Source organism: Cimex lectularius, unplaced genomic scaffold (assembly GCF_000648675.2).
Source record: "Cimex lectularius strain Harlan isolate CLEC.00 unplaced genomic scaffold, Clec_2.1 scaffold115, whole genome shotgun sequence".
NCBI lineage: Eukaryota > Metazoa > Arthropoda > Insecta > Hemiptera > Cimicidae > Cimex > Cimex lectularius.
The window spans coordinates 666,674-679,520 of record NW_019392707.1 but is presented as its reverse complement, the minus strand read 5'-3'; the positions used below and the strand labels follow the sequence as shown (position 1 = coordinate 679,520).

The 12,847-nt window shown below is 36.8% G+C and overlaps 1 protein-coding gene across 2 annotated transcripts in view; it reads right to left on the bottom strand.

Annotated features, from left to right (window-relative positions):
- The window catches only part of LOC106666894, a 49,145-nt gene that overhangs the window by 9,833 nt on the left and 26,465 nt on the right, over nt 1–12,847 (bottom strand). The window contains exons 3-4 of one of the 2 annotated variants that reach the window (XM_014394422.2): nt 8,081–8,272; nt 3,375–4,554 (exon numbers count right to left, since the gene is read on the bottom strand). In XM_014394422.2, coding sequence (XP_014249908.1) covers nt 3,375–4,554; nt 8,081–8,267 — 1,367 coding nt within the window. In that variant the 5' untranslated portion in view covers nt 8,268–8,272. Of the gene's footprint in view, nt 1–3,374; nt 4,555–8,080; nt 8,298–12,847 lie in introns of both variants that reach the window. The other variant, XM_014394421.2, reaches the window with a different exon arrangement.

The window sequence follows — 12,847 nt, the reverse complement described above, 5'->3', positions numbered from 1 at the left end:
CTTTACAAAGGAACAGCAAAGCAGAATGATGAGAGAAAAAAAAAGAATTATCACGAAACGGACAGAAAGGTGATGATCATTGCAGTTTGCTGACCCTTTTAACTATCATAAAACAAGAACGTAGCATTATTCATACCGGTATATACACCGATATACATACCCTTCAATTATCCAGTCTATAAACTAATATAATAATTGGATATTTTCTCTTATTATTTTCACAACTTAAGACAAAAAATAATCGACAAATTCTTTGATACTAAGAGCCTTAGAGAACGTGTAAAGTTCAGTCATCTTTTACTTTTATAAAATATTATGGTTAGCAATAATAACATTTATAAACGTGTTTTAATTTACTTCAGTATTAATTTAGACGATAGTAGTGTTATTATTTTTTTAATCTAGAAAGAATACATGTTTATAAATTCACACGCGATACTTTATAATTGTAAATTTAGTTAAACTGTGTATAACTTTGGTGGGTTTTAAATAGTTGAATAACTGTAAAAGGTTTAATTACAAACTCCAGAAGTAAATGTGTATTAGGATAAAAATTTCAAATTCATGCACATACAAATTCAGTTTGTTTTCTCATGATTGAGAAAGCAACGAGAACTTCTGATGAACTTTGAACTTTTTTCAACGATAAACTCATTTGCCGTTTAGTCATTATTCTCGCTGTTTTGAACTGTCAGACACGCTCGTCATTTCGCCATATGCGGTGATTTGTTTAAAAGTGATGAAACTCCGGGTAGTGTGTGTGGTTTTTCAACCAATTTATCACCATTTTGATGGTGGTCTCGGTTGTATAGAATGCACACGAAAACAGGCGATCATCACAGAATCGATAAATTGTGCAAGATGCGAAACTGACAAAATACCACACAACAGCTAGCTGAAGATGGCGAAATGCCTAAACTTTAATAACCCCGCAGACCTGAAGGAGAACTCTCATGGATTGTCATTTAGGGATGTGAAATTTATAAATCCGAGAAAACATAGTTCTTTTTAACGGGGTGGATAAAATTGAAGTTTAAATTAAAAACTGTGGGTTAATTGGATGTAAAATGTTAATTCGAAATAAAAAGTGTTAATTTCATATTAGAAATCGGGGATTAATTTCAAGGTAAAAAAGGTAGTTTGAATTAAAAAACGTACATGTAAAAACGGTTGATTTGATGCAATGAAAGTTAATTTGAAATTAAAAATGGTTTGATGCAAAGAAGGTAATTTGAAAATAAAATAAGATTAATTGGAAGGTAGAAACAGGTAACTTGAAATTAAGAAAGGTTGCTTTGATCAAAAAAGTTTATTTGGAATTAAGAATGTTTATTTTGATGCGAAAAAGAGGTTATTTTAAATTAAAAAGGGTTATTTTGATGAAAAACAAAGTTCATTCGGAATGTTTAAAAAAATTTGTGCTAAAATATGTAATTTAAAATTAAAAAGGGTAAGTTAAGTTGACGAAAAAAGGTTCATTTGAAATTAAAAAGGATTATTTTGAAGGAAAAAAGTTCAATTGGAATTTTAAAAAATTTGTTGGTGCTCTGAAGAGTTACTTTCACATTAAAAAGGGTGGGTTAATTTGACGAAAAAAGGTTCATTTGAGATTAAAAAGGGTTATTTTGATGGAAAAAAAGTTCATTCGGAATTTTTAAAATTTTTTTTGCTAAAAATATATAATTTCAAATTAAAAATGGTGAGTTAAATTGACGAAAAAAGGTTCATTTGAAATTAAAAAGGATTATTTTGATGAAAAAAAGTTCATTTGGAACTTTAAAAAAAATTTGGTGCTCTAATGAGGTAAGTTCGCATTAAAAAGGGTGGGTTAATTTGACGAAAAAAAAGGTTCATTTGAGATTAAAAAGGGTTATTTTCATGGGAAAAAAAGTTCATTTGGAATTAAGAATGTTTATTTTGATGCGAAAATGAGGTTATTTTAAATTAAAAAAGGTTATTCTGATGAAAAACAAAGTTCATTCGGAATTTTAAAAAAATTTGTGCTAAAAATATATAATTTCAAATTAAAAAGGGTTATTCTGATGAAAAACAAAGTTCATTCGGAATTTTAAAAAAAATTTGTGCTAAAAATATATAATTTCAAATTAGAAAGGGTGAGTTAAATTGACGAACAAAAGTTCATTTGAAATTAAAAAGGATTATTTTGATGGAAAAAGGTTCATTTGGAACTTTTAAAAAAATTTGGTGCTCTAAAGAGGTAATTTCACATTAAAAAGGGTGGGTTAATTTGACGAAAAAAGGTTCATTTGAGATTAAAAAGGGTTATTTTCATGGGAAAAAAAGTTCATTTGGAATTAACAATTTTTTTAAATGAAAAAAGTTAAAAAGGTGGGTTGTGTGGTGTTTAATGGCCGTTAGTTAAGGATTATTTGGAGATCTTGAGTTGCGGTCTGGTGTGACGTAGGTTTTAGAAAAATATTTTCTTTATCGTGCCAAAGTTTCGATCTTCATTGAGATCATCTTCAGGACCTGGGATTTATAAACATGGTTTAAATTATACAAATACAAGTAAGATGTGAAAATGAATTTATACAATGATATACACAATATAGAAATTTTATGTTTAATCAAAGTATTTGTACTCGCACAAAGTGTTTGTTTCCTGTGACACACAGTAATGACACATCTACACAGAAAACACTTTGAATGAGTCTAAAATTTCTAACATTGTATAAATTCATTTTTCACATCTTACATGTATTTGTATAGTTTAAACAATATTTATAAATCCCAGGCCCTGAAGATAATCTAAATAATGATCGAAACGTTGGTACGACAAAGAAAATGTTTTTCTAAACCTACGTCAAACCAGACAGCATCTCACGATCTCCAAATAATAATTAAAAAGGTTGGTTAATTTTATGAAAAAACTCAGTGTCACGAGCGGGATTCGAACCTACGACCTTCGGCTAAATACGCCGCTGCTCTCCCACTTGAGCTATCGTGACGTCGATCCTCTCGGACACAAACTCTCCATCTCAACGTACAACCGTTCGAATTTTCCCTCTTTTTGCCATTTTTTATTTCAACCAATATCTTACATAGAAAGAATAATTAATTGAAAGAAGTAACTTGGTCAATTGACTACTAAAACGTAAATGAATTTATGAAAAAAGCTTAACATGAAATTAAAAAATTCATGCAATAAAAGGATTAATTTGATGAAAATGGTTTCATTTGAAATTAAAAAGGGGTTAATTCCAATTTAAAAATGGTGGGTTAATTTGAAGATAAAAAATGGACAATTGGAAGTTAAAAAGTTTAATTTCATGTTAAAAGGGGTTATTTGTAATTTAAAAAATGTTAATTTGACGAAAAAAGCTATCTATTGTTAATAAAAATGTGTTAATTACCTGTCGATAACACCACCTGGTTCGACGTTTGAGACCAAGTAAGTTCCCTTGGTTGGGCCCGTTTCGATTTTTTCTATGTAAATTCCGAGCTCGGTGTTTTCGTTTTTGACAATGTCGAACTTTTTGAATTCTTTCTCGAGGGCTATGCTGCGTTTGAAGGTGTTGTCCAGGTCTTTTTTCCCAGTCGCCATATCCGTGGCATAATACTCGGAAGGAAGCGGTGTGACGTTCGCGTCGTCTCCTCCTTCGTTCTGTCCTTTTTTCGCAGTCGGATAGACGACCGGAGTCCTCGTCTTCCCGAGGCTGGGCAGCAGGTCTGGGACCCCGTTCGCCTCCTTCTTCCTGAAGCCGTCCGACTCCGGATCCGGAGGGCTTCCCGCACCGGTCCGCATGTTGTCGCTCTCGTACCCGCTCTCTTCAGATTTCATTATGATGAAATTGTTTAAAAAGTTGTAAATCTCTTTGAGATGAGGCTGAGTCCTGAGACTGACGGGTATAGACGGGACGGAAGCGGGGATCGATTTTTTCGCCGTCGCAGGCGGATTGGGGGAAAAGCCGTTCCTTTTCGTTTTCTCTTCCGAGGCCGGGCTTTTCTTGTCTTGGTAATTTTTTTTCGACTTGTCCAACGACGAACAGGTCGGCTTGGCAGTCGTGCCGCCGCCGCATTTCGACGCGTTATTCGTCAGCTTCGACAGACAGCTCCCGCCTTCCGTTTTGTCTCTGTTCGAGGGTAATATTTGACTGAAAGTGCTTTTAGCGTTGCAGTCTGGTTCGTTCGGATTTTCCACGACTGTGCCGATGGTCTTCCTTTTGAATATTGAGTCCTCGTCTTTAGACTTTTTGTCGGTTTTACGACTTTTACTTTTCATTAGCATGCTGTTCAATTGGTAAAGATCCGAAATCCCCTTTTGACACTCGTTTTTCACCCAATCGGTCCCGTTCCTCTTGGAGTCCGTCGGAGGTTTTCCGGATTTTCCGCTTTCCTTTCTATCCTGGGACAGGACGTGCGAGTTGCCACGGGCGAACATGTGCCGGAGCGATTCGACTCTGGAAACTCTCTTGGAATTCGTCGATTTGCCGCTGTTCGTCTTGTTGGGGCCCGTTTCCAAAATTTCGATCGAATCGCTTTTCTTCAAATGTTCCCATTTTTTGCCCACTTTCTTTCCCCACGTCGAGAGTCCTGAAACAAGGAAAAATACTATTAAATTGCATAAGTAAAATACATATCAACAGGGCAGTAAGAAATTCTTTCTAACAAGGAAAATTTGAAGAAGAATTCGTCGTTATGCCAGCCTTTCAATACAGTTGAATAAATTTAGGAAATAAGACGAAAAGTCCCACCATCCAACCGCCCCCGGGATGATACTTAAGAGACATCTAGACGGGTTACTATCGACAGGATTATAAAAGGACTCGATACGCAAGAATCCCGAATATCAGAATTTCATGCTTTTTATGTTGGCATTCGAGTTCGTTTAGGAGCTCATTATGCATTCACCTTCGTTTATGAAAGAAACTTTACCAGAGAAAAAGCGGTTTTGTTAGTATTACTTTTTTGAGTGCACAAGGAAATCCAAGCAGAATTTATTGTTCTGGCGTAGCTAAAACTTATGAGATCTTCATAAACCAACCATAAGCTCAGAATTAAGCGGGGATCACACTTACCCGATGCAACGCTACCCGAAGCCACCAGATGCAAATCCAATGTCCAATTTTCCATAAGAATGAATTACCCCCGTGCACACCCTACTATAAGCCGGGAACACACTTACCCGATGCTACACCATGCGACGCCACCCGATGCTAACCGACGCCTTGCCACGTTTTGGTGGGGTGTGCACATCTATCCGACGCAAGCACACGTCGCGTTTTGTTCTTAATGCACTATTTTGAGCAAAACCTTGTACAGCTATGTAATAAATTGTTAGTTAAATTTTATGAGCACAACCATGTAATAAATTGTTTGTTAAACTTAATTGTTTTAAATAAAGTTACTCCTAACCATCATAATTAAACAATGTTTATAAAAACTTATGCATTTTTGATCTCGTTTAATTTGGTTTACATTAAAATAACATGTTGTAATTAATATAACGACAAAATTACATGTACTTAGTTTGAAATAAACTACAAAAAATATGAGTGTCCTGTTCTGATGCTACCCGACATTACAAAATGGTGTAATTTTACGAGCAAAACTATGAAATAAATTGTTAATTAAATTTTATGAGCAAAACCGTGTAATAAATTGTTCCAATTTTAGTATATGTACCGCCGAAGCGAGTACAATAAATTGTTAGTTAAATTCATTATATCAAAAAATCGTATTCCGGTGTTTTGATTAATTTTCTACCAAACCATTAAAATTAATTTTTTAAATAAAAACTAATTAATTTTTAATCACAGTTAATTTGGTTTATATTAAAATAAATATGTTCTAATTAATATAACGACAATAATGCATGTAGTTTGAATAAAAATATGAGTGTCCGGTTCTTTTGTCTTCGACTGTACTCGATGCGACCCGACGAAAATGTGGGCAGTGGGGATCGCAGTTTGTCGGATAGGTTAGCGTGGCATAACATCGGGTAGATGTGCACGGGGGTAATGCAACCTTATGGAAAATCGGAGTTTGGATTTGCGTCGGGTAGCATCGGGTAGATGTGCACGGGGGTAATGCAACCTTATGGAAAACCGGAGTTTGGATTTGCGTCGGGTAGCATCGGGAAGCGTCGCATGGCGTAGCATCGGGGAAGTGTGTTTCTGGCTTAACCCGATGCAACGCTATGCGATGCTACCCGACGCCTTGCCACGTTTTGGTAGGGTGTGCACATCTATGCGACGTCGAGCGCACGCCACGTACAGTCACACATCCCGTATCACAAATCAGTATCACAATCGCAACGCCTCGTTTGTTCTTAATGCACTATTTTGAACAAAACTATAAATTGTTAGTTAAATTTAATTGTTTTCAATAAAGTGATTCCAGTGTTTTGATAAATTTGCTGCCTAACCATCATAATTAAATATTTTTTATGAAAACTCAAGCATTTTTGATCTCATTTAATTTGGTTTACAATAAAATAAGAATGTTGCAATTAATATAACGATAAAATTACATATACACAGTTTGAAATAAACTACAAAAAAAAATATGAGTGTCATGTTCTGACGCTACTCGACGAAAATGGTTTAATTGTAAGAGCAAAACCATGAAATAAATTTGTTAGTTAAATTTGATGAGTACAACCATGTAATAAATTGTTAGGTAAATTTAATTGTTTTAAATAAAGTTATTCCGGTGTTTTTAAAATATGAGTGACCGGTTCTTTTATCTTCGACTGTACTCGATGCTACCCGACGAAAATCTAAACAGTGGGGATTACTTAGCGTAGAATAGGTAGCGTTGCGTGGCATCGGGCAGATGTGCACAGGAGTAATACAATTTTATGGAAAATTGGACTTTTGATTTGCATCGGGTGGCTTCGGGTATAATGTTGCATCGGGCAAGTGTGGCAAGTTCGATTTTATGAAGGCCTCTCTCATTTTGAAATTGTAAACTGAAAAAATAATTCCATTGTAAAAAGAACGAGATCTCGTACGAAGGAACTAAAAGTATACGTAGTAATAAAATTAAAAAAACTCATGCTGAAAAGTAGTAATTACGCCTGTTTCCTACTAGGTTATAGACCTGCATAAATTTTTCTCGTGCCGTTCCCTGAGGAACTTCACTAATACCTTTCGTGTCGTTCCAGTAATTCCAGGCCACATTCGTTGTCTTATGTAAGTCGGCACTTATTACTTAGTCGCCGGGGGGGGGGGAAGTTGCATGACTATCATTTTCCATTAGCCTGGAGTTGTTCAATGTCAAAGTGGCCCCGTTTAACATCCAGAGCAAGTACAACAGCACACATTTTAAGGTAAATTAATTTTAAATTTTTTAAGATTACTTACCTGAGTTGTTATTTTTTATAAGACTATTTATCTGACTTTGCTACAAAATCCAAAAAATCGGTTTAATTTTATCTAAAATAACTTGATCATATGTTAAAGAAAATGTGAGTTTTCGATTAAGCCAATCCCAGGAAAATTACAATTCAATACCGCTCGAGCTTTATAGCATTTTCTAAAATTTAGTATCACTCAAGCTACACAGTATTTTATAAGTAATCTTTTTTGGTTCACATGGATTTATATTTTAATCTCTATCTAAATTCGACCAACTGCTCTCGGATATTACGAACGTACTACGGTGTAGGCAGTATTTCGATAAAACATAAATAGAAAATAACATTGGACTGGAGGAACTACTGAAATCTTCTCATCATAAGATTTTGAAAAGGACCAAGTTTTGGCAACTGTCATTACGACGTTGTATACTCAATCGTACTACGCTACCTGCTGAAGGACAAGTTGAATGTTTAGGACTCAACTTATGTATGTAAAGGTAAAAGTTGTCCTGGCCCACTTGGTTTTGAGGTGATAAAGTATTGCATATGTTCAATTTGTAAATCATCTATCAAGAAGTCAATTAGCCAAAACATGTAACTGTATCGCTACCTTATCGTAATTGGCATTCAAGTCACCATAAAACATCGGCGATATTTTCTAACACAACGTATTCTTTAAAGAAAAAGAAAAAAAGAAAAAAACAATCAACAACCAAGGAAAATATTTATCCTTTTGATTGAATAATTTCGGCTTACCTTTTCTGTATAAAGACGGTGAGCTGGATAACGGAGTCGAAGAACCGACGGACACCGGAGACGCCTGTCCCGACCTCTGCTGCCACTGTTTCAGATGGCATTCTTCTTCTGTGTCTTCTATAGAAAGCGGTGCCAAGCTGACCAGCTGGGGGTTCGGGTCGGAACTCCTCCTTTTGAACAGCCTCATCGCCTCTGAGAGGGAAGGAAGTCGGAATTACTGAAAGGAAAAAACAAATACTTTCATGCAGATACCATGGAACGAAAGGTCGTTTATTTGATTTCTTGTTCGATGTTTGGACCTCCAAAGAGATACAACATTCAACAATAACCATGGATACTACAGGTCAATAAAAAAAATCAATTTAGGTCGTGTATTTCTTTCTTTCAATAATATTAAAGATAAGCCAAAGACCACCTATAAACTTTAATATAATAAGTATCTAAAGCTTGGCTTTTTGTCTGCGGCTAACTTACGACAGAGCAGCAAATCTAATCTACCACTAATAAAGAACGAGAAGAATAAGACGCTATCTGGGTAAACGTGAAGTCACTGAAGTCCTAAAAATTTCCTATAATCTTCATCACCAACGACAACGACTAAGCAATCACCCCAATCACTTCTGCAAGAAGAATATGATGCTATCTGGGCAAATCTGAAGTTGCATTTAAAAGTTGAATTTAAAACATAAAATACGTCAGAATGCTTGGAGTTCTTCCGAAGCAGCAATTGATCAGAAGATGGCACAGCTGTGTCGCAAGGTGGATAGTTAGTCGGAATATCAGAGGTATAAATCCATATATATCCGTATACAAATGATCCACATCCGAGCTCTTCCGCTCCCAGACGGCTTCGGAGTAGTCCGATCTTTTGCTAACTCGGAAGAAGGTCCAGTCCTTAGAGGACTTCTCATTTGCAGGACAGTTACGGGAACACGGACATGGAAGATTCTATATATTTAGTACCTCTACTTGGCGTCCACTCTAAATAAAAGGACAAGGACTGTCGTGTTATACAGTCTGTCCGATAAAGGATGTCAGGAGAACGTTCTGACCTACATCCGTACATCCTCCAAATAATGGGTGACTGCTCGAGCTTCACGCAGTCGAGCATTATCATGCATTAACGCGAAGGACCACGGCAAAGAAGAACTTCCTCAGTATAACTTAGTTCAGTCTAAGATACATGCTGCGTGATAATCAGTAATAATAATAAACAGGCATGGACACCGATTCTACCCTTCAATTTAACTGACTGTCTTTGAAAAGGCTGTGACTGTGGCCTATGAAGCAAATCCACGTCTTTTCCGCACACGGTCGCGGCCATCGGATAGCCAAAAATCAAACCTTCATCTGCGAAGAGAACAGCCCCTCATTGTTCAAGTGGCCAAGCTGAATTGAGAATAGTCGTATTCTACTCGATACCTCTCACGTAGTAGAGAACCTGCCGGACCTCTAAGGGACTAGAGCCTCTCTCACGAAGCCAACACCGTTTTGAAGTTGACTACCTCTCCGATAAATGACGGGTCTTTAGTATGGTATGAGCAATGAAATGGTCTCTAGCCGTCGTACAACGCGGTCGACCACTACCTTCTCTTCCATCGAGACTTCAGGTGGCCCTAAACCGCTGTAAAACATCGTGGATGGTAAGTGCGGCACATCTACGGAACCATCTGCCCGGGATCTTCTATACTTAAAACCATAAACCATGCTTTTAAAACAACTTTTCATTTTTATACGTAGTTATTATGTAAAACAAACAAATAAATACAAGTTCCCGGGGTTTTTTAAAGTGTATTTAGCACCAATTTGATGTAGGATGTAAGATCACCTGTCGTTACGAAAAATCACCTTCTATTAATACTTTTTTATGTTTCATCCAAATCTGAATAATAAAAAAATCACCACTTTAAATAAAACTGGATGAATTAATTGTTTTGAAATAAACTGAGCGTAGGTGACAAACCTTGGAAACGCCTTGGTAGCCTACGCATTTCCGTGACAGCGCCCGAGTTTGTTATCAATAATTCACTTTCAAATGGTATTTTCTACTTGTGTAAGTTTGTACTTGTGGTACCTACAATTTTGTAGGTCCTGTTTAAATTGGACAGTTCAAAAAAAGCTAATTATGAGCCTTATATGGTCAAAGGGAAAAAGAGCAGCGGGACGAGAGGTTAAAACCGGGTTTTGAGGCATTTTCAAACAGAATGAAGTCATCTGTTTTCTTCTACGAATCTCCTTCGTCCTGTGGGTTGAACCGGAAATGTTTAACTCCGGCGCAGGACCTCCTCTCCTTATGGAAATACTTGTAAACACTAGCTTTCGGTCGTATATTTTTTGTTTATCCTTTATATATAAATACATATCACCTACAGTTAATTTTTTGTATCAGATCAATTATTTCGTGTTTTGTACGCCTTACACGTGTTGCTTTTTTATTCGTTTTTGCATTTTTTTTATTGCTGTGTGGTAAAAGTTATAAATGGAACTGCAGGACATTTGGTGTCTGAGTTTTACGGGCAGTTGAATTTATAGTTCACTGTCTTTTTTTTCCAGCCAATTATTGTGTTGTCGAACCGTCGACCGTGTCTTTGAACGGGCCAATTTCGTTTTGTTCTCCGATGACTTTCATGCTATAAAAAACAAAAACTAATAACAATCCTTGTTAGTTCGATCAAATTTACCCGTGTTGCTCTCCACTGTTAACAACTCAGATAGTTAAGACTATACAGGGTGTCCTTTTTAGATAGCCTCAGGCCCAGCTCAACAACAAAATTTCAAATACGACAACCCTATACATCCTGATACATCAGTCTATAGGATTTTTGATGCTCAAAAACATTCAATTGACATTGGATTGACCACCATTACGGAGGCCATTACGGTCCTAGCCATCTATCCCGGAAGTGACGATTCAAATAACGTCTCACCTGCAAAGAATTGTGTGCGGGGCATCCAACAAGCAGGAGTCATTCTTTGTCGTTGTTGCAGAGGAACATCATCTAATAGTGTTAGTAAAACCTCCCTCAAAAAATTATAGAACTGAGCACCAATTAAACTATTTTCGCAGAAATAAGGCCCAATTGATTTATTTCCGAGAAGACCACACCAAACGTTGTAGTATGGAATTCTAGGATTTTCCTCTGCCCGGGTTCGAAAATTCCAAAGGTTTAGTATGCCATTGGGGTGAACTTGGATTTGTCAGTCCATAGGATGTATGGAAGAACGTCTTCTTCAGCCTCCCAAATCGACATGTGTGCAAGGAATGCCTGTCATAATCAGAGTCCCGAAGTCCCTGGACAAGAGACAGATAAGAGTGATACGGCTTAAAATTGTAAGTCCAGAGTACAACCCTAATTTTATTTTTTGAAAAAACCGAAAACTCTTCCAATATTGAAATAATTGGAAAAATTATTGAACCCAAAATTGTTGAAATTAACAACGAAATGCGTTTCTTCAAACTTTTGCCATTTTTTGACCAATTATCCGACAATCCATTGTACAATCCGACTGTACCACTGTTTTCAGCGTAAAAAATCCTATCAAATGATGTGTCAGCATGTATAGGGTTTGATAGCCTGAAGTGAAATTCAGCCGCGTCATCTAACCTCTATACCGGCACAGCTGACTGATGTGGAGCACCCCATAAGACTTAAGAGACATCTTAACAGAAGACTAGGAAGACTACTTGGCTGCTAGAATGGTTGTGAGATCTAGATGGCGATCGAAAGGGTGCAACACATTTCAGTCACATTGAAAAAACCACTTGCCCTCCACTGTACGTACTCCAGTCAGATATTGTCTGCATGGCTCAAAAACGGTTTTCCTCGGTGCCATAACCTTTTCCTAGCTGCTGTAGGGTTGTTGGAAAGCCTTGAATGAAACTGATTTTTAGCCCGTTAAGACAGACTTTTTGATTTTTTCTTGTTTCTTTTTTTTAATTCTTTTCTGATCATATCCGTTATAAAAATTTTTTTTTCAAAAATTATGATATTTATACCATATACATATAGTACATATTACAAATGTGGTGACAAAACGTTTTTTCATACGGTCACAGCACTAACAAATCCAGGACTGCACCCGGAGGACACATACCATGAAAAACCAGCCAATGCCGGCACTCAGTGTGACAAATTAAGACGCAAGGAGGTCTAGAGGCCATCGTCGGTTAACGCGACGTGTCGGGTTCTTGGGTGGGAATGTGACAAAATCATTGTTGAGGAAGTTGTGGACGGTGAAGTTAGTCGAAGAAGCTTTGTTTGGGTACTTTTGATTGTAAAGATTGGATCCGCTTGATGATGGTCTGGCGGAACGCAGAAGTACCACTTCAAATATTACACAGTAAAATCTAGTATAAGGTTAGTTTACTGTTGACGTCACTATGGACCTCGGTCCGAGCAGTCTTCGTAGTTGTCCAAGTCTACTGTTAAGTTGTTGTGCTTAAGTCTGTATTTCCAAGTCAGTCTGCTGTCTAGGTGTAGTTCGAAGTATTTGACTTGTAATTTTGACTTGTTAAAGTCGTGAGGAGCGGTCAAGAATGAGGTACTTTAGAAAAACACCTTTTTCATTTTTTGCCGCCGTTTCGACCTTTATTCGGGTCATCTTCAGGGCATAAAGTGTGGTGCTATTCTTATGGTTTCATAATGGTGTGTGAATGTGTTGTGACCTCACGACTTCAACCAACTATGAAACAACAGGTCACTAAGAAACAAATATTTGACTTGTATTGAAGTCGGTATCTCTTTTTTCTCGATGTAAAGTGGAGTT